Source organism: Tamandua tetradactyla (genome assembly GCF_023851605.1).
Source record: "Tamandua tetradactyla isolate mTamTet1 chromosome 1 unlocalized genomic scaffold, mTamTet1.pri SUPER_1_unloc_1, whole genome shotgun sequence".
In the NCBI taxonomy this organism is placed as follows: domain Eukaryota; kingdom Metazoa; phylum Chordata; class Mammalia; order Pilosa; family Myrmecophagidae; genus Tamandua; species Tamandua tetradactyla.
In genome coordinates this window covers 556,258-582,913 of record NW_027518237.1, presented here as the reverse complement: position 1 = coordinate 582,913, position 26,656 = coordinate 556,258, and the positions used below count along the sequence as shown (strand labels likewise).

At 37.2% G+C, this 26,656-nt stretch overlaps 1 protein-coding gene and 1 pseudogene across 5 annotated transcripts; one reads left to right on the top strand and one right to left on the bottom strand.

Annotated features, from left to right (window-relative positions):
• Window positions 1-104: 104 nt before the first annotated feature.
• Window positions 105-14,030, top strand: LOC143672694 (olfactory receptor 4P4-like). 5 transcript variants are annotated; one of them, XM_077147252.1, is made up of 5 exons: window positions 105-524; window positions 3,268-3,347; window positions 5,702-5,844; window positions 7,830-7,982; window positions 8,737-14,030. In XM_077147252.1, exon 5 carries the CDS (start codon window positions 9,732-9,734, stop codon window positions 10,638-10,640), a length of 909 nt encoding a protein of 302 aa, XP_077003367.1. In that variant the 5' UTR covers window positions 105-524; window positions 3,268-3,347; window positions 5,702-5,844; window positions 7,830-7,982; window positions 8,737-9,731; the 3' UTR covers window positions 10,641-14,030. The 5 variants fall into 5 exon arrangements, with proteins under 5 accessions (XP_077003367.1, XP_077003368.1, XP_077003366.1 ...); XM_077147253.1 differs by having other exon boundaries at window positions 3,245-3,347; XM_077147251.1 differs by lacking the exon at window positions 3,268-3,347 and adding an exon at window positions 2,723-2,907.
• A 2,196-nt stretch (window positions 14,031-16,226) lies between these two features.
• On the bottom strand, window positions 16,227-23,313 carry LOC143672672 (olfactory receptor 4S2-like; annotated as a pseudogene).
• Window positions 23,314-26,656: the final 3,343 nt, after the last annotated feature.

The following is a 26,656-nucleotide window of genomic DNA, read 5'->3' as shown; positions in this document are numbered from 1 at the left end:
TGAGGAGGTCTGCTGCAAACAGCAAGCTCCCAGCCATGAGCCTTATCTGGGGATGAAGGGGAAGAACATGGTCTGCAAACAGACTTGTTTTGCTTCTACTTTTGCACACGAAGTATGGAATGTTCCCTTTTTGCTACCCAGATATCCAGGAGGCTAGATTGAAAGTAACAAGAGAACAAGGGAGTAATATACTGAAAAAACAGGCTTGGTCAGCAAAAGAGCTATGAGAAATGATATAAAATAAAGCAGCTGGAGCTCTTCGGGGCTGCAGTCATCTTCTCTGTCTTCTGTGTGTGTCTGTGTGACTCATTCTGCAGGAAGTGTCTGCGTCCGTGTTTTTTATTTCACAGGGGTTGCTGAAAGACTGCAACAAGTGGCGCCTGAACAGCGACCACTCATCACTTCACAGGGCCCGGCTGGCCTGGCTCCTTGTGAACCTTCAGCCCTGCTCAGGGATCTGGCCCGGCTCCCTGGAACATTCAGTGAAGGTTACTGGAGGCCTTCACCACTGTGGAATCAAAAGGGTAAGGCACCATCTGGAATTGGGGAGGGACTTGGCACCTCCAGAATTTGAGAGGGACTTTCGGATTTATGTTTTATGTCGCAGCATAGGAATATTCCTTTACTAAGGAACCGAAAGGGTACACACCTCCTGTAATTTGGGAGGGCTTTCGGATTTATGTTTTATAATGGGCAACTCACCATTGATACAACGGGAATATTTATATTTGCTTAAGGGATTGTTACACTCCACGGGTATGGAGGCATCTGATGCTCTACTTAAGAAACTTTTTAAACATGTCATGCAAAAATGTTATTGGTTTCAGCATAAAGGCTGTAATGTTTCCTATTATTATGATAGATTTAAAAGATTGCTTCTTTACCATACCTTTAGGAGAGCAAAAAAAAATCTTAACAAGCTGCTTTTCTATAAAAATTCATAATCAGTACTCATTAATGGTTCCTATGGAATTATAACAGATTGGTTCCCTAAGGGATATGCAATTCAGGATTATAGTTCTGACTCAAAGTGTTCTGTTAAGTTACCTTGGTTTAATCTAAATAATTATTCTACTGAAATATATACCAATGCTATAAATAAAATCTTATGACAATTAATGGAAATGGCAGCCCCATCTGCTTTTGTTAACTTAAATCCTCAACAAACAGCAATTTGGAAACTGGCCATGAGTTTAGCTCCTATTCATATTTGAAAAGGAAATATATTATCAGAACTTTAAAACTAAAAATTCTTGTTAAAAACTATATATTAATGTTTCAAATATGCATTAACTGAAATATTTTAAGTATTTAACATTATTCTAACAAATTTAACTTTGATGGTAATTATATGTGGTAAAATATTTGTTTAAAATAATGACTTAAGCATGAAAAATATAAAGACATATTTTTATTAATAAAAAATAGTTTTATCTTAAGATAAACTGAATAACTTTTACAAAATGAAAACAAAAATGTAGAACAAAGCTTGAACTAATATAATAATTGCTATGAGTTTATAAAAATGAAAATTATGGTCAAAATCAAGAAAGAGCTAATGGGTCTAAAGTAACAATGTTTTCTTAGACCTTTAGCATGTTATAATGAAAAGATATGAAAAATTTTTTGTTAAATAATCAGTGTAAAAGGCAAAGAATCTGTGTTTTATCAAAATAGCTTATGTTTATTTATCATGTCCTTATCTGTATAAAAAATATTGATTTTCTTCTGGGTATCCTTATACTGGCAAAAAACTCTTTCTTTTCTTGCCCCAAACCAGGTGACTTACTCTATTAATTTAAATAATATTACTGTAAAAATACATCTATTACTCATTAAATAATATTCTAATCATATAAATACCTAAATTCCTTTAAGCCAAAATATTTTAATGCTTTATCCAGTGTTTATATAAGCTACTTAGGTATAAACTAAATTTATCCCAAAACAACCCTGACTTAAGTTGGGAACAGATCAAATTTGAAAGCTAAATACAAGAAAAAATATACTTGTGGCATCTGTTCTATTCACCTGATGTTGCCATTACATGCAGCTCATGTTGCTATCACATGACCTTGAAAAGAAACAATTAAAATGTGCACTCTAGCTGGGAGGACTGGCTATCCTCCCGGACAGAGATGTACTTTCATAAAGATGTCTAGGTTCCAGAAAGCTCCTCTTGGTCCTTAGCCAGTTCCCAGAGGACCCAACTGGGCCTGGTCATGTAAGCCAATTGGAATCTGACCACTGTTATAATATATATATATATATATCATACAAATTGCATGCAATCAATTTACAATTAGCAAAAACACACAACCAATTATAAAGAATCCTCATCCCTGCATTCCTTTTCAATCAATCCAATAAATTCATTCTACAAAATCTGATATTTACTATGAATGCATATCACTATTAACACTCTGCTTTCAATTTTGCTACTTGTCACTTTAAAAATTCCTAATTATATGTTGCAAAACTTATTTAATATTTTACAAGATCATTCTGATTTATTAAGCAAAAAGCAATTAACATCCTGAGTTCTGCCTGCTGTGCAGTCAGAGTCTTAGAGTCCAGAAGCCCGGCTGGAACATGGCACTGCCTCTCTACCCTCCAGTTAGCTCCAGCTCAGGCCTAAGACCTATGCTGAAAAAGGTCTAAGCATTAATGTAGTTTTCCTTTGTCCAGGGCAGTATCCTAAGCAACTAAATTTTTCCTATAGATGTCATGGAAGTGCCTCCCATGGTCTTGGAAATTGGGGGCCTAGCTAAGCTGGACTTTGCAAGCAAAGCCCTCCCAGGCTGGAGAGGCAGACAAACTATAACTGAGTCAGCCTGGAGCTGGATTCCTGGCCGGAAAAGTACTTCAGCCCTCTAAAAACACCCCCCATTTCTGGGCAAGGACAAGGTAAAGTCCTTTAAAAGATGTGCTTTTCCTGTGGGGAGCAGTCTGGTCCTGCCCCCCCAACCCTCACTAAAGTCTGTGCTCATAAAACAAAAAGGGGAAGATCAGCAAAATAATATTATAAAAATAAGTACACCAAAATATCAATTAGCAAAAGCACTGTTTACTTTAAATTCTTTAAACACTTATGATAATTCATCACATACTCCTGCAGAACTACATTTTAATAATTTGGAAAAGAAAAGCAATATAACTCAAACAGAACTGCAACTGTAGCTGATCTATTAGAAAAATATTAAAAATGATCTATGGAAACCAGGCATGATAAAGGTGTGGGTAGGGGATTTCCTCTTATCATTACAGGTGATGGAACCTCAATTTGGATTCCCTCGAAGGGAATAAACCCAGACATGTCGACCCAGATGAAAATAATAACTAAATGGGTAATGTATATTATAAAACATATAACTTTAATTGCTGAAGGACAGGTACATAATTATACTTATTGGGTTTATATTCCTAACCCACCTTTGCTACTAGCCCTAACATGGGCCAATCCAACTTTACCAAAATATCTAAATACTAGTTTAGGATTCCCATGTCCAATAAATTCAAGACTTCCAAACCTACTTAAAAAAAAGAAAAATGATATCAAATTTAACTCTTCCATTTTTAAAAAAGACTCATATGCATAACTCTATGAAATCAAATAATACTGGACTGTTAAATGAGAAATAAAGTTGGAATGGATGGCAGTTATATCATATAGATCTAGCAGTTATCATAATTAATGATTCCTATGAAATTGTAAGAGATGCAGCCCTTGCAGGGTTGAAGATAACTGAGACTATATGGGCAGGCAAGCTAAATCAAAGTTTAATACATAAAGGACAATTTGTGCCAAATCCATGGGATAATAAATATAACATTAATCAAAAAAATTTGTGGAAAATTTTCCTAAGACTGGGATCAATTTTTATAGCAAATTCTAGTAACTATAACTTCCTTTTAAATAGCAGCCATAAACATTATATGCAAATATGTACTAAAGAGCCATATGTATTTGTTAAAAGTCATATGCATATAAGAAATCAAATTTTAATTGTGACAATTGTTTTCTATTCACTTGTATCCAAGCATTTATGTTGCAGGAAAATAAAACTATTTTAGCAGCAAGGAAAAGAAGAGGTACGCTGTTGGTGCAGATGTCAAGATCCTGGTAATCCTCTCCAGAAACACAAGTCCTGATCCACTTGGCAAAAGAATATCTGAAAAGGACTAAGAGACTAATTGGACTCATTATTGCAGCTGTCATTGGAATCATTGAAAGTATCACAATGGCTGCGGTTGCTGGAACTGTGTTGCATCAAACTATACAAACACAGTATTATGTTAAAGAGTGGCATAAAAATGTCAGTGAACTGTGGCATAGTCTATCTCACATCAATGAGCAAATTAATAATAGAGACATTAGTTCATATTGGAAATCAAATGTATAATTTAAATTTCTTATGAAGTTTAAAATGTAGCTGAAATGAGAGCAATTTTATATTAACCCTTTAAAATATAATCATTCTAAAATATAATGGGAAAAGATAAAAAGGCATCTTTTGGAGCATTCAGATAGTTTAAGTCTCAATATTTTAAAATTACAAATTAAAAATATCTCAGAATAATTTATATATAGCTAATGGAAATTATATTATACAATTATTTACCCAAAAGCTAAAAAATCTTAATCCTATAGATTGGTAGAAAACTTCTCATTTTCTAACAATATTGGGAGTGGGAATTTTACTTTTCTTACTATTTCTTTTCCCTCTTTAGTGTCCTGAAGCACCATTTGCTATCATATCTTCTAATCATAAACAAACACAAGCTCCCAATGTATTGTTTGTACAGGCTTTGACCTCCTCCCCTAAATAAACTATAGCTCTTGACTGGTGGCCAATGACGGGTAAGACCCTTCCTTCAAAGCTTAAGGGCAACCTAAGACAGGCACAGTCAATGAGCAAAGCCATGCTAACAGCATGATTCTTGCAGTACTCTTGGCTCCCCTCCAAAACCAAAGTCAGAGAGCTTGACTGGTAGCCAATGATAGGTTAGACCCTTACTTCAGAGCCTAAGGGCAACCTAAGACAGGCACAGTCACCCTGGCTTATAAAATAAAAAAGGGGGAAATGTAGGAGCCAAAGGGTTAACAAAAAACCTGCAAAATTTATTGAGAGTGACTGGTTTCAAAGTGGCCTTGAGGAGGTCCGCTGCAAACAGCGAGCTCCCAGCCATGAGCCTTATCTGGGGACAAAGGGGAAGAACATGTTCTGCAAACAGACTTGTTTTGTTTCTACTTTTGCACACGAAGTATGGAATGTTCCCTTTTTGCTACCCAGATATCCAGGAGGCTAGATTGAAAGTAACAAGAGAACAAGGGAATAATATACTGAAAAAACAGGCTTGGTCAGCAAAAGAGCTATGAGAAATGATATAAAATAAAGCAGCTGGAGCTCTTCGGGGCTGCAGTCATCTTGTATGTCTTCTGTGTGTGTCTGTGTGACTCATTCCACAGGAAGTGTCCGCATCCGTGTTTTTTATTTCACAGGGGTTGCTGAAAGACTGCAACAAAATTGGAACTCATATTGCCCACCTTACTTTGTGGTAGTTGGTTTGGTATTTTCAGCAGAGAGAAGCTGCAGAATTTTTAATAACTTGCAATTGCTGTAGATATATATTCTGAGTGACAAAAGAGATTCTAAAATATTCACCATGATTTATTTCTCAAGTTTGTTTATCATTACAGGTGATGAAACATGTGCAGCATACAAGTCCTTTTTAATTAATAATAAAAGTGCTAATACTTAGTGAATTCCTGCTATGTCTTGGATACATGTATCTGTAACAAAACATTTCATATGGATCCTTTCATTTTAAAAATCCTTTATGGTAAGTATTTTTATTATCACTATTTTTCAGATGAGAAAAACAAGGCACAGAGACTTATGAAACTTGCCTATACTATCCAACACATAAGTATGTTTGAACCCATTACATCTGACTTAAGCGATCTTGTAGATAAAATGGAAAATTTTATTTTAGGACTTGTGGATGAATCCTGAATCCAAAGATAAATTTTTGTTGGCTAAGTAAATCAAGTTGATATTGAAAATCAGGAGTTGAGCATTTGATTTTCCTTTTGTATTCTGTTTTAGTGGCTGTGGTGAAGCAGGGTGAACACTGATGTCTTGAACATGTCTTTCAGGCTTCCGTTCAACATACATTTTCTTTGTTAACTTTTTGTCACAGAAACAACCACATCAGGTCATCAAAAGCCTTAAATGTGATGACTTATCTATTCAGGTGACATATTTGAGTGTCACACTTTGATTATTCAGCATCTCTGCTCTATTAGAAATGTATTGTTTGCTTCTATTTAAACTATAAGAACCAATGTTAGTTCACCAAATAAGAGCCATGAAAAAGAGCAAATTATAACTTTGAGTACTCAAACATAACAAGTATGAGTTTTAATGAATAATTTGGGAATTTATTTAAACCCTATGAGGATTATTTAAGTATGAAGAAAGTCATATTCTTAATGTTGACACAAACTAAATCTAGAGATAGGTATAAAAAGAAATGCAGGTATTAGTATAAATTGTATGCAGATATGCATAAATGTCTATATACGGCTATTGATATTTCTTGATCCTTTACATCAAATATCTTCTTGTGGGATGAGAAGAATTCATCTATGTAGTTATATTCATCTGGATTTCAAAAACAGATATTCATTGAATATAATTCTGGGAAAACACCTAGATCTGCATTTAATAACTGAAAAACAAGTTATGGAAAATTCACTGAATTCTGACACTTGATTGTGGTTTCTATTTTATTTTGTTTAATTGCATTCATTATATACTGTAATCCTTTTTAGTCATATTGAACAATTAATGCAGTTTTAATTAACTTAATTTCAGGGGTAATATTGAAATGCAATCCTTTTAATAAAGAAATCAGAATAGTGTATAATACTAAAATTCCCTTGGCCATTTGTTCCCCAAATGTAACTATGCCTTGCACATCTTTTCTATTCATTTATGAGAACACAGTTACTCACAGAAACTACATGACATTCTTTGGGTGTGGCTTTTTTAGTGTGCATGTTATCATACTATGATTATCTTTGTATCCTTACAGTCTTTGCTCAGCAATATGTTTTTGTGATTTATCCATGTAAGATGTGCCAGGTAGATCACCATTTACATTTCTGCCTCATTTTCCATAATAAGAACCTATCACATGTTATTTGCATTCTATTATTATATTGGGTGTTTATATCATTTATATTTTCAAAAATTTAACAAACCTGCAATGAAAATCCCTTTTAATGCTTTCTGGGGTAGTTTCATTGAATGGCATCCTGATCCCCCTTATCAACAATAAAATTTTATATGAACAGGTTTAAAATATCACTTCATGAAACTGAAAGACAATAAGATATTTCAGTGTTTATGTTGCATTTCCTTGATCCTAAAGAGGTTAAATTTTCTATATATGTGTATTGGGCAATTTTTATTTCCTTTCTGTATATTGCTTATTTTAATGTTTTATTCTTTAACAAAACTGGATTACTTCTTCTCACAGTATTGACTTACAGGATTTAAAAATATTTACTCCCATTCTGTGATTTCTAAATAATTGTTCATACTGATTTTGATATACAGATCTGTTGAATGTTTTGGATTTTTATTTATAACTTTTATTCATGTGCTTTAAATTTTTCCATGCCCTAAAATATGAGTACATTCTACTAATGGTTCCTCCAAAAGTTTTCTCATTTTACTTGATACATTTATAGTGTTCAACAACCTGGAATACACTTTTTATAACTGGTGAGATCAAGTTTTCTGTTTTCTTTATTTCAGTTACTGAAATGACTATTTCATATCAATTTGAAATGTCAAGTTTTCCCAGTATAATTGTGTTTGTTTATTGATGACCTCCAAGTCTACCAATCTGCCTATTCTAACATTGATTTAATTGCCATAGCTTTGTGATATGCTTCAATATCTGAAAAGGTATGTCAACATAATTTTTCTTTTTAAAAGTTAGCTAAAGTAATCTGGATATTGACTGTGCTTGAATTTTTGTATCAGCTTTAAAATGTGAATTTTTTGTCAGATATTTGATTTTTAATTACTGCATGTAAGAATTAATTTTGGAATAACTGATGTATTCATTATGTTGATTTCTCTTAAACATAAAAGGGTATATATAAATATATTTGCATGGTTCAAACCATTTTTCATCTTTAGGAAAATTCAAGAAATGGATTACACTATTAAGGACAGGACTCAAAGGTTTAAAAGTTTTTAATATTTTTAATTTTTAGTATTTTATTTGAAAATACTATGCCATAGCTCAGGACCATTACAATTGGACTTTTGATTATGTGATAGTGATATTTCCAGAGATTTTACAAGAAACTAAACAGAGTATATTCACTTGGCATCCATGGATAGAATTCAAGTAACAAGTCCACGAATTCCCTAAAATCATACTTAAAAGCTCTGCATAGGGCAAATATTCATTTTTCTAAAACTATTTCATGGTAACCCACATAAAGTAAATGGCATTGTTAAATTGCTGACTTAAATCTTTGGGAGTGTGGCTGATGAGTTTTAATCAAAGGATAAAATTTAGTTTTTTATAAACCTGAGATTTGAATTTAGCAGTGTTCTACATTTTAGGTCAGGTAACTTTTAATTGCAGAAAGGAAATAAGAGATGTATTGTAATAATTTGCAGCAAATAAAATTTTCTTTTTAACTAGAACATTGTAGGAAATGGCCCCACGACTGCATCAGTGAGCTTAGTAAGGAAGAACAGTGGTTCTATTCAAAGATACAAGGTGGTGAAACAGATTCAAGTAAGTGATTATCTCTGGATGCAGTTTGTCCCTCCAATACTGCTACCATGACAAGAAGTGCCAGAAAGTGGACAAACAGGAAAAAACAATGATGAGAACTCCAGTTTAGGCTGGAAAGTGAACTGGAAGATCAGATACATTCTAAGAAGCCATAACTGTACTGGAAGCTCAAACAGTGGAGGAATCCTTTTCCCAAAAGATCTGTTTTTTGCTTTCTTTTTCTCCCCCATATTATTTTTAATGCTGTGAAGAGGTTCTGATGTCTCCTTTTGAGATTGTGACCCAGGAGTTCAATACTTAAGATAATGAGTCCATTGAAGTCTAATGACATTACTAAACTTTCAGGGTTTAATACAATACCTTTCCTGGCTCTGAAAAATAATTTTGTTGTTCTTTATAGAAGTCTGGAATTTAAAAAACTTTCTTAGGACATAAGATAGAATTGCATCGTAAAATTGACTTTAAAATGTTTCATCTTTTAATGTTCACTTTGTTATTTGTGGTGAGTATGAGTTTTGACATTAATTACGATTGCAATTATTTGAACTATTATTGATATTATCTGACCACACTAATGAAATACACTGTACATGTGGGTGGAGAATCTATGTATTTGTTTATTTCTGAACCCTTACCAAAAAGTACAGTGAATGAGTCAAAATAAAAGACAGTACATATTTATTGAATGACTGAATGACTTTAAAAATAAATTAACAGGGTAGGCCATGGTGGCTCAGCAGACAGAGTTCTCACCTGTCATGCTAGAGACCCGAGTTTGACTCCCGGTGTCTGCCCATGCAAAATTAATTAATTAACTGATTAATTAATTAACAACTTCAAATTTTCCAGCATTTCATGTATATTAATCTCCCTTTTAAGTTATCAACTCCACAGAAACCATGGGACATGAAAATATCACTGAATTTATCCTCTTAGGCCTTTTTAGTGATGAGGATGTGAAGGCTACCTGCTTTGTGCTGTTCTCACTTTGCTATCTTGCAATTCTTTTTGGAAACCTGCTCATTCTGCTCACCATAAGAGGCAGACATCTCAGTGAGCAACCCATGTATTTTTTCTTCAGTATTCTGTCTTTCATGGATGTCTGCTTCACCTCAACTGTGGCTCCCAAACTGATCAAAGACTTACTGGTCCAATGGAAGACCATCTCCTACAACAGCTGCATGACCCAGATGTTTTTTGCTCACTTCTTTGGTGCCACTGAGATTTTCACCTTGGTGGCCATGGCTTATGACCACTATGCAGCCATCTGCAGACCCCTTCATTACATGATCATCATGAGCAAACAGATGTGCTATGTCTTGGTGATGGCCTTCTGTATTGGAGCATTTATCCATTCAATTGTGCATGTATTGATTGTCATAGGACTTCCCTTCTGTGGCCCAAATCAGGTAGACCACTATTTCTGTGACATATTTCCCTTGCTAAAGCTGGCCTGCACTGACACCAGTCTGTTGGTTATTGCAATTATAACCACCACAGGAGTATCGTCCATTTTGACCTTCCTTGCCTTGGTGATTTCCTACATCATCATCCTGTCCGTCCTGAGGACCCACTCATCTGACAGCCACCACAAAACCCTCTCCACCTGTGGCTCACACACTACCGTGTTGCTCATCTTCACCTTTGTCACCACGGTTGATTCTGTCAGTAATAACAAGGTGTTTGCTTTGTTTTACACCGTGATTGCCCCCTTGTTCAACCCCCTCACCTACACACTGAGAAATGTTGATATGAAGAATGCCATGAAGAAAGTGTGGTGCCGAGACAAGCTGTTTGAAGGGAAATGAGTCCTCTGGGTTTGAGCCCTTGTCACATCTCACTAATGTCAGTAAGTACAGTTGGTAAGGAAGGGTGGTGTGCTGTCATCTAAAGTTATGAACTACAAGCACAGAAGACCTGTCTCCCACTCTCTTTCTGTTCCTTTTTACTTCTCTGAACCTGTGTACAGAGGCAACAGATCATATGATCTCATCCCTTCCAGTTCTGAAGTTTTGGAATGTATTTTGTCCTTAATTGATCCCACACACAGTAGACATTAATGTCTGTGACAGTTTGGAGGTTTTATGGACCCCAGAAAATTATGTTCTTAAATTTAAACTAGTCCCGTGGATGTAGACCCATTCTGGTGAGAAAAACCTTAATTGCAGATTTCACACACCTCATTCAAGGTGAATCTTAATCCTCATACTGGACTCCTCTACACAAAGATGAAAACAGACAAAGACTGAGAATCTAAGAGAGGAAGCCACAGAGTCAGAGAGGAAGCCTCTCAAGCAAGAAGCTGAAAGCAATGAAGCACAGAAGAGAAGGGAGGGACCAACATATGATGCCGTGTGACTTGCCGTCTGACAGAGGAGTTCAGGTATAGTTTGGTGATGCCTTGATGTGGACATTTTCATGACCTCAGAATTGTAAGTTTATAAACTAATGAATCTGCATTGCTAAAAACCAGCCCATCTATTGGTATACTGCATTTTGACAGTTTTAACAAATTAAAACAATGAACTTTGTTTTTGTTTGTTTTTTGCATGGGCAGGCATTAGGAATCCAACCCAGGGTCTCCAGTATGGCAGGCAAGAACTCTGCCTGCTGAGCCACTTTTGCACCACCCTAAAACAATGAACTTTTATAATGACAAATTTTAAAGACTGCATACTTTGGCAGTCATGCCCTGCTTTAGGAAATAGAACTTCTCATAATAAAGGAGGTCCTAGGGCAACTTCCAATTTTTAAGTTTTTCATTATGATGATAATAATAAAACAATGCCCCAAAACATTATCAGCATTATTGTATATTTTAATTATTTTCATTAAGCAAATTATGCTTGTGTATAATGCAATGCAATAAAAGCATACTATTCAGACTATAAGGTTGGAAGATATGAATGTATGCATGTGGTAAATAACCCTCTGTAACAAATCAATGGTATACTCCAATAACTGGAAATTTCAGGATTGGTGATGAACTTCTTTCAGTCCTATAAATGTACTATTATGACTATATTGTAACCTCACTTAAAATATCTTCTTGAGTATATAGTTGACAATCCTTGGAATCATTCAGCATGGAAAATCTCCCACAATTTGAAAACCTTGAGCTTAAGAAGGTGCATAGCTGAATAAATAGGTGTTCCTGGTTGCAACTTGTTAATATTCATTGCCAATAATACAAGTTGCATCATTTAATGTTTATTTTCACTGTTCAAACTATGTAAAACTGCTTTTCTTCCCACTCAGGAAGACCCTCATACTTGGGAGAAATAAATAATATTAGACTAATAAATTGACTGAAACTGGGACCTAGGCCAAAATAACCTTTGGTCTATGAGGAATCCTCAAGCTGTGTGAACTAGAAGGGACCTCCAAGATCTTCTAGTGTCATCTGCTCCCACAACACATGGGGGGACATTAAATTGAGGACCAGAAAATTGGTAAAATGTCACTAAGCTTGCAAGTGTGAGATAACCACAATTGATACATTCTGATGCTTCTTTCTCCACACTGCAGCTCCCATTAAGAAAATGAATTATATATATTTAATGTATTATTGTTCCATGTGTAACATGCAGCCATGTTTAAGGTCAGGAATAGGTTTGCAGAAATTACTCTAGGTGATGAAGGTTTCAACAGTTTTTCCTTTTCTAAATGTCTACAAGTATACTGTTTGAAAAACCAAACAACTTAGAACCCAAAGGGAGGCACACAAGAAATGAAGTATAATGAAAATGAGACAAGTAAGATAATAAAGAATCAGGTCAGACTCTAGTTTTGACATTGGTTTTGTGGTGATCACCTCCTGAATTAATGTAATTAAATTCACTGATTGTGAAAAACTCCTGGTGAGATTATTTAATTCAAGAAGGTGAAGATCAACAGAGATGTCTAGAGCTAGATGGGAAAGTGTTTAAATTTGGCATTTATTTTAAGAAGCCTGTTGATATATATGAAAACCACATTCTCCAAGAATGAATTAAATTAGCTGATTGTGAAAAATTCCCTATTTGATTTCTCTGAATAGGAGACAGGCCTTTCAGGAGTCTGTTTGAATCTAGTTTGCACTTATACTTTTTTACAATTTCTATTATATATTAACATAGAAGAGGTGAAAGGGAATCTATCCGAGCATGGTTAATATTATGTCCATGTCTTCCCATATTTTATCCATGGTCCAAAAAGCTGAAGGGAGGGTCACTGCACCCTGTGATATTTAGAATTTGGCTTTTAAGTGTGTAGTCAAACTAATGTGCTATACTTCATGTCCATTCTCTCCAACTTGCCCTCTCCTAATTTTCCTTGCAAAGTAACTCACATTAAATAAATAGGAGAATTTATATATTCAAGAACATACCTCCAAATCCCCTCTTCCAAAGTTTGACAATGCCATTCTGGAATCATTCCAGAATGATTATACAGAATTCAGAATCTAGTTATACAGCTATACATTCTGAAACTCATGACTTATTCCACCAACAATTAAATCTTGCTCATGTGCCTATGGGTTACTGGGGGTTCACCTGATGCAAATTGGGCATGGCTGTAATTAACTAACAGTCCAAAGTTTGGATTCAGGTATATTCCATGTAACTCTCACTCTTCTTATGCATAAAAAAGCAGTCATATCTTACTATTTGTGGGTCATATTGTACTGAAAGCTGGTTGGCATGCAACAACTGAACACTTCAGAGTACTGAAAAAATGAGACATATTCACTTGTGCACTACAAAAATTGTGTACTTCTAGTGACACTGACACATGAGCAATATCAATCTCCTCAATATTTTTAAATAAATAAAAGGTATTCCATATGATGGAATATGAAATCTACCTTTAACACTTGTAATTGAGCATTTTGGGGACAAGTGTTTAAAATGTTTTATACTCCACATGACAGAAGTATAGCCACTAGTTAGAAGATACAGAGGAGCATCTTTTCATTGTTTTGTATTATGAAATAAATTTATTCAACTGGAAAATGAGAAGTGATGTCCTTTATTTTCATTTATGAAGGTATATGCTTATAAGTCAATGTGACTTGACTTATATGCAAAGTCACATCCCTGGCAGACAATGTTGCAATCACACAGCTATGAAATAAATTGCCGTTGTTGGTATGAAATAAATTGCCGTTGTTGGCTCTACTTCCTCCCCAGAAACTGGGAGAGTCTGAGTTCTCATCATTGTAGTTCTCCTTATAAAGAACCAAGAGACAGCTCTCTAATTTTCTCTGATGAGGATTGACTCTGATAAACTTTTGTTAATGACAAAATGTTTATAAACTCACTGGAGGAAACTTGAGTACGATTTCACAAGCTCCCCTTTTACATGCTTTTGAGAACCATGAACCTGCTAGCTTTTACTTTCTTAAGGATCTCAGACCTGCAAGATCAGTAATATTAACCCCTTATTTTCAAACATCTTAGTGCAAAAGCATGAGGAAACAGTATTCTGTAACATGCATTCAATTTTGTTTTCTGGGTCAAATCAATTTCAGGTCCCTTTTTGTTAGAAGGCAGAGCAGGCGGGGATACATATCCAAAGTAAGGATCTTTGGATTCTATTGACTCACAGACCTCATAAACTCTAAGGACAGCAAAGTCTTTCCCCAGTGATGTCAAGTCCAAGTTTCCTGAGCAGTAACTACTGGCTGCATAAAAATCATAACAGATAATATATAGATTTACATTTATTTCTTAACCCTAGCCTACTGAATCAGAATCACATGGACTACGTTCTGTTTTTTGGTTAAAAAAAAAATCTCTCAAGGTGACTCCAACCACCTGCTAAGCTTGAGAGGCACTAATCAAGTCTTCAATTTAAAATTGAGGAAGTGGAGGCCCAGAGCCACCAGTGAGCATGTGCCCATGTTGGGACAATAATCATTAATTGTGTGATTCCAGGGCAAAGGATCTTGACTTCTTGGTTATACCTTCTATCCCAGACATGTTTCTGTTTTTGATCTTTCCAGTCTTTTATTTTGCTTTTGAAGCAACATCAGCAAGCAGGTTTTAAAATGCTTAACTATGCATAACTCTCAACGTGAGTAAAGTTTACACACACACACACACAAACGTGTCCACACTAACACCACAATCATAAACACGTGCATAATAACTGGATAATGTGATGTATGGAAAGGCAATGGGACAATGGAGGAAGGGTTGCAGTAATACATTCACCTGCTATAGGACCTAAGTTCAGAATGTGTCTCCTGGTGAAGGAAAGACATATCTCTGAGGCAAGTGTGAGTTCACACGAGAAAGGCATAAATTTGCTTCCAGAATAAGTCTCTCTGGAATTCACAGCTGGATTTCTGTTAGGGAAATCAAGAAAGCAGTGAGAAATGGCTCACTGCATTCATTAAAGCTGTTTGATTCAAGCCTTGGAGGGCGTATAGTTTCCCAATCATGCATTACAGTGAAATATATTTACCCTGCTGATTTGAGTTGCAGTCATCTATCCTTCAAGGTGACAGTTTTTATTCAGTTTCTTCAATTTTTCCAGTTAATCACTTTACTCTAAAAGGGACTCTGGCTACAAAGTACAGGTAAAATTTAGAGTCCAAGTAGCAGAAGCATAGTCATAAGAGTTATAATTAAAAGAGGGATCTTCAATGCAAACTTATCCAGCATCCTTGTGTGGGCAAAGAAAACAAGTCCAAGAGAAAGAAAATGACTTTGCAAAAATCAGAAGATAACAAGTCTTTGTCTTTTAAATTTATTTCTCCTCTTTTATAATCTTCTCACTCTTACATTCTCATTTCAAGCTTAGTAGGTTTGTTTTTCTGTCAGAATCTGCGTGTCAAAGCACTTATATCAGAAAGCTTTAGTTCAGATCCACTAGTTTTTATGTATTCTTTCTTTCTGGCAACATACACAAACTGAGTGCTTAAAATATCCCAATCACAGTTATAAATGCTAGAAATCAGCCTTAAATACCTCACAGCAGACTTTGACTCTTTAAAGAAAATTGCAAACAGGCCAGAATGGGAAGGAAAAAACAATGATACTGAATGAGGTCTTGATGAATTCCTAGTTTAATAAAATGTCTCTGTCCTGGATATTTCAGAAAATTGTCTGATTATTAAATAGTAGAATCAATGCAATGACAATGATAATAAACATTATTTACATTTGTAAAATGGATTATTGTCTCATTTGTTCCTTCCAAGGACCCTGTGAGGTTACTGTTATTGCCTTCATTGTGCAGATGAGGTAACCAAGGCTGAGAAACTTCAAGGTCATCAGTTTACAATCTCACCCCTCATAACTATTTGCTATTAACCTGCTAGAAAAATTTCTTATCCAACATTTTTTTTCATTGGATTCTACAGTTATGCATCTCTCAGTGTATAAATCAGGGGTTTGATGTAAGGTTCATAATGGCATAAAAGACAGCAACCTTTTATCTTCTAAAAAGGCGGTACCTGGGCATAAGTACATGAAAACACAAGAAAAGCAGTAGATGATGACCACAGCAATGTGTGAGTAACAGGTAGATCTTTGTGCCTGCCCTATGCTGTCTGCTTTCTCAGGGACAACAGGATGACAGCATAAGAGATTAGCCAGATAAAAAAACTCCACAGAGCAATGGTCACACTGTTGGCTGTCATGACAACATCAGCAACCTATGTGTGTATGCAAGCAAGTTTCAGCACAGGGTGAGCATTACAAAAGTGGTGGTCAACCTTATTGGATCCACAAAAGGATAGCTGGACCACTAGAGCCACGTGGATAATGGAATGTAAGACCCACCTATCCAGGTCCCAAGCAACTGTTACTATCACATCTGTTCCTGTCCATGATGGTCATATAGTGTAGGGGTTTACAGATGGCCACATAACAATTATAGGTCATTACAGTAAGAATGAATATCTCAGTAAAACCAAAGAAATGTACCCCCACAGAGGTGCAACATACACCCCATATAGGTGATAGCATTACTCTTGGTCCACAATCATCTTGGAAACAGTCATGAAGGAGTAACAAATGTCCACAAAAGATAAATAGTTGAGAAAAAAAATGCATATGAGTCTGAAGCAGGGAAAACTCTGAACACCACACAAGAAAGCACCACAGTCTTTGAGAAGTGGACAAGCTTTTTATTGCCCATAGGTGTAGAAGACTTCTGTCCAAAGTCTGAGCCCTGAATATCCTTTGTCTCCAGATTATATTAAAAAGTAAGCAGAGAAAGAGTTATTATGGGAATGGACAGAGACAATGCTGTAAGCTCTGGCCATAGCTGATTTCTTTTGTCTGGAATGCAGGTGGGCCTGGGCATGCCTAGCAGATACAGCAGATGTTTTGTTTCACTACCTCTTACAGAAAGCACGTTTTCACACATTCTTGAGAGTACACAAATTCATAAAGACAGTTATAGTAAAGAAATACAGCAATAATACTGGGACCACTCTTATGAACTACTTCATTCCCCCCTTTGATTATATCATTCATCATATTTTAGTTCATAGATGTTGCACTATTTTCACTTGTGGAAACTAATTCATATTTATGATGGTTCAAGGGGTGCAGGCCACTGAGATGAAGTAGGTGAGAGGCAGTTTTCCTGTCTACTAAGGCTTCTACAGTTTGACTTACATTTTTTAGTAAACAAGAGAGGAGACAGGGGAGGATAAGACATATACTAAGCAGCACTAAAACACTTCCAACCAGAGTTTTGAACCCACCAAAGGTTGAAAAACATCCCCTGAACAGGTTTTTTGGGCTCTAGTCATTCCAGGTCTGAGCCAGGACATGAGCTAGGGTTTTTATGTGATTGGTGATTTCCCTTATTACCTTTCCTTGGTCATATAACTGCAGGCAACAGTTGGGAAGGTTGAACTTTCCACATATTCCACCTTCTTTTGCTAAGAGGTAGTCAAGAGCCAGTTGGTTCTGATAGATGGCTATTCTAAATTTGGTTTGTTGCTGTGCCAACACAATTAAAGTATAGAGAGTTTCATCTGTGATTAGTTCAGCTACTGCCTGGAGCTGAATGATTCAGTTTAGCATGTAAATTGGGGACAAAAACAGCATCTTTTGACTTATATAGGAAAGGAGAAGTTACCTGGATATGAACAATGACACCAAATTAAAGTAAAATTAGTTTCCAGAAAGAATTGCAGGTGGCCTACTTCTAAGAGAGCTAATACAGCCAAATGAAAAACAAACACAGAGATGAGGATAAGGAAAGTCAGGCCACAAATCTGACAAGCTGGGGTGCCCATATGTTGATTCCTTAATTTTTGGCCATGAGTGGATCAGTCAGTTTTTTTTTTTAACATGGGCAGGCACCGGGAAATGAACCTGGGTCCTCTGTCATGGCAGACAAGCATCCTTGCCTGCTGAGCCACCATGGCCCACCCAGATCAGTCAGTTTTGCAGTGACTGAAGCAAAGCTCAGAGTCTGATGATTTCCTCAAGCTTCATCCTTATATAGACCCAGCCAGCTCCAGAGTGACTGGGGCAGGAAAGGTGGGGTTTTTTATGCAGGATCAGATGCAGCAGGGTTTCTGGGTTAGTCTGGTACTTTGATGATGAGGGTGAGCCATTGCCAGGTTTCAACTGGGAGTGGTGGATCCAGGGGACAATCTTGGCAACTTTAACAACTATGGGGTAGAAAGAAGGACCATGTAGGACCCTAACTAGGTGGGTATTAAAGCCTGATTTTTAAAATATTTTACCCAGACTAATGATCCTGGGGAAAAAGAGTGCACAAGAGATGTTAATTGTAGTGGGAATCTTTCATTTACCCAGCTGTGCAGTTGAGATAGAATGGCCCTGCAGTTGCTTTCTTAAAGTTAGTCCTCTAAACTGTGCTATATTTTCTTGGGATTTTTTAATCAGTGGTGGAGGCCATCCAAACAAACCTTCGAAAGGGAAAAATCTAATCTGTTTTGTGGGACTGCATCTTACTCTTAAAGTTATAAGGAGAATATTAATTCATTTTAGATTGGCTTCCTGACAGAGTTTCTTCAGATGTGATTTCAGGGTGCCATTCATTCATTATACTTTCCCTGAACCCTGCGGCTTATATGCTGTGTGGAGATTCCACTTTATGAGGAGGGTTTTGTTGAGATTTTGTATAATTTGGGCCACAAATGCTGGTGCATTGTCAGAGCCCAGGGAGCTTGTCAGGTCATACCATGGGATGATTCCTTTACACAAGAACCGCGGTACTTTCTGGGACTTTTCTGAGCAAGTCAGAATGGCTTCCACCCGTCTTAAGAAAGTATAGATGCCTACTAGTAAGTAGTGATAGCCCCTTGCCCAGGGAAGCTCTGTGAAGTTTACCTGGGTGCTGTCGAATGGCACTTGTTCCACAACAAATGCCCCCTCCCCCAGGGTGGGAGGTTTTGGACATTCTCAGGGGTTGTTTTGAGCACAAGTTACACATTTAGCAGGCAAAGTTGATGCAGCTGAGAAATGTAAAAGTATGGTTAAAGAAACTGCTCCAGGGCTGTTTTTAAATAGTGACTATTTTCATGAACTTGTGAGACCACTGCTGGGTTAAGTGCTTCTGGGATTGCTAATTGACCATTTTTGGATTTTCACCATCCATTCAGCAGGAAAAGCAGTACTACCTTCTTTAGAGTGTCAAAGGCTATCTGTTGTTCATCTCCCCAGGTCAGGGGTAAATTTTCAGCTCCTCACATAGTTTCATACAAGGGCTTAGTGGCTGTGGTGAAGTTAGGGATCCAAATGCAGCAGAGACCTGCAGCCCGTTAGGAATTTATGGACTTGTTTCAGAGATATGGGTGCAGGCATTTGACAAATGGTTTGTTTTCTTTTAACTTCAGGTGCTGGGTGCCTTGGGTGATGTGAAATCCAAGGAATTTTACTTTTTTTTTTTTTTTGCAAATTTGGGCCTTTTTTCCAGAGACCTTATAGTCTCTTTGATTCAGGTGGGCCAGGAGTGACTTTGTACCTTCTAGATAGTCCTGTGAGGTTGTGCTGGCTAAGAGTAGATTACCCACATATTGGAGCAAAACACTATTATACTTTTTACATTGAAATTCTTGCAAGTCCTTCCATAAGGTTTGGCTAAATATAGTGGGAGAATTTTTGAACCCTCAAGGCAGGCACATCCAGGTGAATTGTTTTCTTCCAATGTGCAGATGTTCCCATTCAAAGGCAAAAATGTGTTGGCTGACCAGCGCCAGACAAACACAGAAAAAAAGTGTCTTTTAGGTCAGGGCATGTGAAAAATGATGCTCTTGCAGGAATTAAGCTCAAAAGGGTATAAGGGTTTGGCACTATGGGATGTAAGGTAGCAGTCACTTTACCTTATCTGCAAATCTTAAATGGGACAATGATCATTGGTACCAGGTTTTCATACTGGTGGCAGAGAAGTGTTCCATGGGGACTGACATTCCTGCAGTATATCATGGACAAGTGATTGATGTGTACCTGAATTTACACCTGGGTTTCTCAAGGGACTGGATATTGTTTAAGATGCACTGAGGCAACTCCCAGGTAGAGTTCCATGAGGACTGGAGGGGGCATTCATTGCTAGCCCCAGTGGACTATTTTCTGCCCAAACAGAAGGATAAACTCCTGACACCTGTTGATAGTCAGGTCGGTTTCAGTCTTCCTTGGCAACAAAGAGGTGCCACTCTTCCATCTGGAAGGCTGTCAGGGTTGCAGTGATAATTTTTCTGGGTTCTTTAGCATCAGGAGATACTCCCCTCCTACACTCAAGTTTATTTGAGTCTGGAGCTTTGCCAGGAGATTTAACCCCAGTAGGGGTACTAAGCAGTGAGGAAGGTAAAGAAATTAATGGGAAACTTCATGGAATCCCAGCAGATACTTATGGGCTGTTAAGAAGGGATGCTGAGCCAAGACACAAGGGGATCCAATAATGGTGATTTGCCTTTTAGTTTTTGGTCCAATTTGTTGCATGACAACAGAATGTTCTGCACTTGTGTCTACCATAAAATCCATCTTTTGTTCCCCTACTGTCATCATGACCATGGGCTCCTTGGGGCTAAGTGTGAAGGGGCTTGGTCTGTTTCAGTCTGAGTTGTCTTCAAGACCTGTTAGACCTACAAAATTAGTAACTCTGGGTTCTTCATGGCTATTGGGTATTTTGTCACCCATTTCCAATCTTTTGTTGAGGCATTTTGCTTCTAGTGTCCTTCCTCTTTTACAGTAAGCACACAGATTCCCTCCCAGTGGAGATATTCTTCTACATTCTCCAGGCAGCCCCCAATAAGTGGGCTTTATTTCCTGGCTCTGGTCACTTGAAGGTTATGAGTTTTGAGGATGGGGGCTTTCTAGTGCCCTGCATGCAAGCAGGTATGCTTTTTTCTTTAGTCAGAAGTCTACTTCTCTCCATGCCTCCTGGTCTTGGTTCATGTAAACTTTGGTAGCCACCACAAGAAGCTGGGATATATTCATTAAAGAAAACCTTTTAATTTCTACAGCTTTCTCTGGATGTTGGGTTGGGCTTGCCCAACAAATTCAGAGTTAACAAGTTTCTGGTTTTCTGGTACCTCGGGATCAAAAGGAATATACAGGCTAAAGGCTTCAAGAGGTGCTTGTGGAACTGGCTAGGGACTTAATCTACCCTTTGCAGGACTTCAGTGGTTTTTGACATATTGACTGTCTTTCTGCCCCCTTTTGCATGCCTTGAATGAGTAGAATTTGGTAGAGTTTTAAATTTATTTTTGCCTGCTTCGGTGTTTGGGATCCATCCTGGGTCAACATCTGGGAAGGAATTTTGATCATATTGGGATGTATTCATTGTCCTAGAGGAGCATTTTCTTTCAACCACTTCAGAGTGGCTTGTGAAATCATCTCTGGTCTTCTGTCTTAAAGAGGGTGATACAGAACTGATGGCAATCTTGCCACATTGGCCAATAGGTCTGTATAATTGACTGGAGTAAGTCAATCACAGCCTGAGGCTTCTCAGTGTGGGAAGTAGCATGTTTTTCCCAGTTTATGAGGTCAGTGGTTGAAAAAGCCTGAAACTGGCTGTTTGGATCATAGTAAACTGGCCCTAGAGTTTCATGCAGGGGCAGTTGCAGAGCTCCTGAGATGTTGTACATTTTGTCAACTCAGGATCAGAGGTTACAGGTTTTGGGGATTTCTGGAGGGGGTTCAGGCAGACTGGGACCAGGAGTGACGGGAAGTAATAGTGGAGAACTGGTAGGAGTCCCTGATGAGGTGGAGTTTCCAGTAGAGGGCATCAGGGGAGCTGATGGAGCTTCTAGAAGCTCAGCTAGTTTTTGAGGCAGGGGTTGGGGAGCTTGAGCTGAGTAAGATGGGGATAATAGGTCTTTGTCAGCAACATGGAGGACAGGAGGTTTTTCTGGGTTTGCAGATTTAGCAAGGGTGGGGTAAAGTCTCTGTCAACTGTGGAGAGGGTGACCCCCTTGTTCCTTTATGTTGGTGGCCTAAGGGTGGGAAAACTTTTTTTTTCTGTCAGCTACAGGGTGTTCTCCAGGACTGGAAGTTTAGTGGTGGCTCGGGCTAGTTACTTTGCAGCAGCCACTCTGGGGAGTGAAATGCCTATGTCAGCATGTACTAACCGGACTTTTGCATGGCTTTTAATGCAAATTTTTAGCCATGGTGGTGAATTTCAAATGAATTGGAGCCAGGAATCAACATACAGGAACTGATTAGGGTGGCCAGGCTGCCCCATGACAACTTGCCAGACTGCTTAGATCAGGTGGGGGTTGAATGACCCCTCAGATGGTCATCCAACTTCAAGAGTGGGCCAGTCCAATCAGCAAAATTTGTGCAGCTCTTGGGGCTTAAGATTCACTCTATAATCTCCAAGAAACCCTTTTTAAAAATTCTTAAGAAGGCAGGCTAAGGGGGTTTTGCTTTCAATACCACCCTCAGTGCTCCTCCCAGGGCACCAGACAACAAAAGAGTAGAATAAGCAAAATACAATCACTTTTCCTGTCTCTGACTGCATCCCCCATGACAATTTAGAGCACTCTTAACATGAGATGTGTTGGTATATACTCCCAACCCAGACTCTCTTGTTGAGAAGGCCACTGTTCAAGCTGTATGAGGACCTACAGAACTTCAGATTGGGACACAAAATTCACTTCATGGGTGACACAATGCTGAAGCCTCAAGACCAAGCCAGGTCTCATTCACACTTTTTCTCACACTGGCACTCAACAACTTGACAAGTTATGTTGCCTTCCTAAACCAGAGTGTATGTAACTACTGAGGTTTCTTCTTCAGCTTTTCCTCTGTCTGAAGGGTACTAGGCCAGATTTAGGAGGTGATCAGTCTCTTTTTCTGCCTAAAAGGTAGGACTTGTCAGTCCCTCTACCTGATAGGGCCACTCTTATGAACTATCTCAAGTCTTAAAAATGTTACCAGTGCAAACTGTTATCCTGATGATCAGGTTTCTCAGAAGAATGACTGTATGGGAGAAAGAAAATACCACAAAACAAACTTCAATCTCTGGGTTCTGAGAAAGGCAATTGAAAATGAGTTCAGTTCAATTCCAGTTCCATTGACTATTGTTTTTCCATGGGATTAATCAACCAGGTCAAATTCCAAAAAGGCAATTCAATTATCTGAAAGAAAAACATGAAAAGACTAATAGCAATGTTTCTAATGATGAACAAACAGATACTCACAGTACTGGATAATGGAAAACAGGTACTTACTGCTGCTTGGCACAAACACTTTTAAAGAATTTGAAGATCATGTATTCTGATCATCTTGTCTCCATACAAATGGCAATTCATTCACTTCAGAGTCAGAAACAAAGCCCTGAGAGATAAAACTAAACCTCCAAGTCACTCACCTAAGAGTCCCAACTCTCTCACTTTTTTTCTTTATCCCACCACCTTGCTGAAGTTGTTTATTATCTCAAGTAACTTTGCTGTAGATTTCTCAAGATCTTCCAAGTATAGTATTATGTCATTTGTAAATAATGAAAGTTTTACTTTTTCCTTTCCAATTTGGATGCCTTTTGTTTCTTTGTCCTACCTGATTGCCCTATTTAGAACTTCTAGTACAATGTTGTATAATAGTGATGACAGTGGACATCATTACCTCATTCATGGTACAAATGGGGAAACAGAAATTCCATGATGTTAAATGATTTCAGTCTCTTTCCATTGAGTACAATGCTGGCTATCAGTTTTTCATACATTTCTTTTATCATATTGAGGTAGCTACCCTTGATTCCTATCTTTTGGAGCATTTTTATCAGAAAAAGATGTTGAATTTCGTCAAATGCTTTTTCAGAATCAATCAAAATGATCCTGAGATTGTTCCCTTTCAATTTGTTAATGTACTGGATTATATTAATTGATTTTCTTGGGTTGAACCATCTTTGCATTCCTGGTATTAACCCCACTTGGCTGTGGTGTATAATTCTTTCATAGTTTTCCTCTCTTATAGCATCTTTATCTGGTTTTGGCATTAAAAGGATATTTGCTTCATAAAATGAATTAGAAAGTTTTCCTTTTTCCTTGTTTTTTTTTGAAAAGTTTGGTCGGGATTGGTGTTCTTTTGGAAAGTTTGTTAAAATCCCCTGTGAAGCCATCTGGCCCTGGGATTTTCTTTGTAGGGAGATTTTTGGTGAATGAATCTCTTTACTTGTGATTGGTTTGTTGAGATCTTCTATTTTCTCCTGAGTCAGTGTAGCTTTTTCTTTTTTCCAGGAATTTGTCCATTTCATCTAAGTTGTCTAGTTTGTTGGCATATAGTTGTTCAAAGTATCCTCTTATGATTTCTTTTATTTCTTCAGATTCTCTGATTATGCACCCCTTCTCATTTCTGATTTTGTTTTTATGTATCCTCCCTCTTTTTTTCTCTGTCAGTCTTCTTAATGGCCCATCAATTTTTTGTTTTTCTCAAAGAACCAACTTTGGTTTTATTGATTCTTTCTATTGTTCTTTTGTTCTCCCATTCATTTACCTCTACTTTAATCTTTGCTGTTTCTCTTCTTTATTTGTTTTGGGGCTAGTTTGCTGTTCTTTCTCAAGTTCCTCCAGGTGTGCTGTTAAGTCCGCAATTTTTCCTCTTTCTTGTTTTTTAATATAGGGATTTAGGACAATAAATTTCCTTCTCAGCACAGCCTTTGCCACATCCTGTAAGTTCTGATAGGTTGTATTCTCATTTTCATTCACCTCCAGCTAGTGACCGGTTTATCTAGGTATTTCTTCTTTGACCCACTGGTTTTTCAAAGGTGTGTTATTTAATTTCCATGTATTGTTCTTTGGTGGTTATTGAGCTCCAGCTTCATCTCACTGTAATCAGAGAAAGTTCTTTGAATAATTTCAATGTCTTTAAATGTATAAAGACCTGTTTTGTGCTTTAGCATATGACCTATCCTGGAGAATGTGCCATGACCACTAGAGAAGAATGTATATCCTTGTGTTTTGGAGTGCAATGACCTATATATGTCTGCTAGGTCTAATTCATTTATCAAGTTCTTTAACTTCTCTATTTCCCTTTTGATTGTCTGGTTGTTCTATCTATAGAGGATAGTGGTGTATTGAATTCTCTTACAATTATTGTTGAAACATCTATCACTCTCTTCAGATTTACCAATGTCTGTTGGATGTACTGTGGAGCTCTTTGATTGGAAGCATAAACATTTAAGATTGTTATATCTTCTTCATGATTTGACCCTTTAATTAATATATTGTATCCTTCTTTGTCTTTTATGATGTCTTTACATTTAAAGTCTATTTTATCTGATATTAGTATAGCTACTCCTGCTTTCTTTTGGTTACAACTTGTGTGTAAAATCTTTTTCCATCCTTTCACTTTCAATCTATTTGTATCCTTGTGTCTAAGATAAGTCTCTTGTAAGCAGCATATTGCTGGATTATATTTCTTAATCCACTCTGCCAATATATATCTTTTCTTGGTAAATTCAGTCCATAAAGCTTTTTATTACAGACAAAAGTTGATAGAGTACATTTTAAAGGGAACCAGAACTATACAAATCTGATTAACTAGGCTATAATCTTGATTGAATCATTTAACATCATGGAACTTCTGTTTCCCCATTTGCACCATGAAAGAGTTTTTATTTCATTATCATCTCTGTCATTCTAAGAATTGTTTCTGCCATCACATAAAAGCACTTGACACCTGAACTAGCCACATAATTCTCATAACAATGTAAAGGTAAGAGAAGACAAAGCAATTTTTGAAAAACTGTTGGAGACAAAGCAAGATCTGTTTAATCTGAAAGGTGGGAAAGTGAAGTCTCAAGTAATTTCTTCTTTAAACTAGGAGGGTTTGAGAATCTGCAGACTTTAGTTTGCCTTAGGGGTCTTGGTCTTTCAATTATTTGTCTGTTTGACTGAAAATTAAAATTTCACCAATCCTCCACTCATTTTTCTAACCTTTCAAGTTTTGTGCTAGCTTACTTTAGTTCTCCAGGTGTGGTAGTTATAATCAGTTGTCAACTTGGCCAGGTGAAGTTACCTAGTTCTGTTGCTGTGGACATGAGTCAATGGTGCATGAACCTCATCTGTTGCTGATTACATCTGCAGTTGGCTACCAGGTGTGCCTGCTGCAATGAATGATGTTTGATTTAATTGACTGGTGCTTAAATGAGAGACTCAATGAAGCACAGCCCAAGCAGCTTAACATGCCTCAGCTTAGCACTTGCAGCTCATCCCAGGCCTTTGGATATACAGAAAGAAATCACTCTGGGGAAAGTTGTTGGAACCCACAGGCCTGGAGAGAAGGCCAACAGAGACCATCCTGTGCCTTCCCACATAAGAAAGTAGCTCAGTTGAAAGTTAGCTGCCTTTCCTCTGAAGAACTAACAAAATAAATCCCCTTTTATTAAAAGCCAATCCATCTCT

Excerpts from the sequence above, each read along its gene's own strand:
- LOC143672694 (XM_077147250.1), top strand. The coding sequence starts at position 9,732 with ATGGGACATGAAAATATCACTGAATTTATCCTCTTAGGCCTTTTTAGT.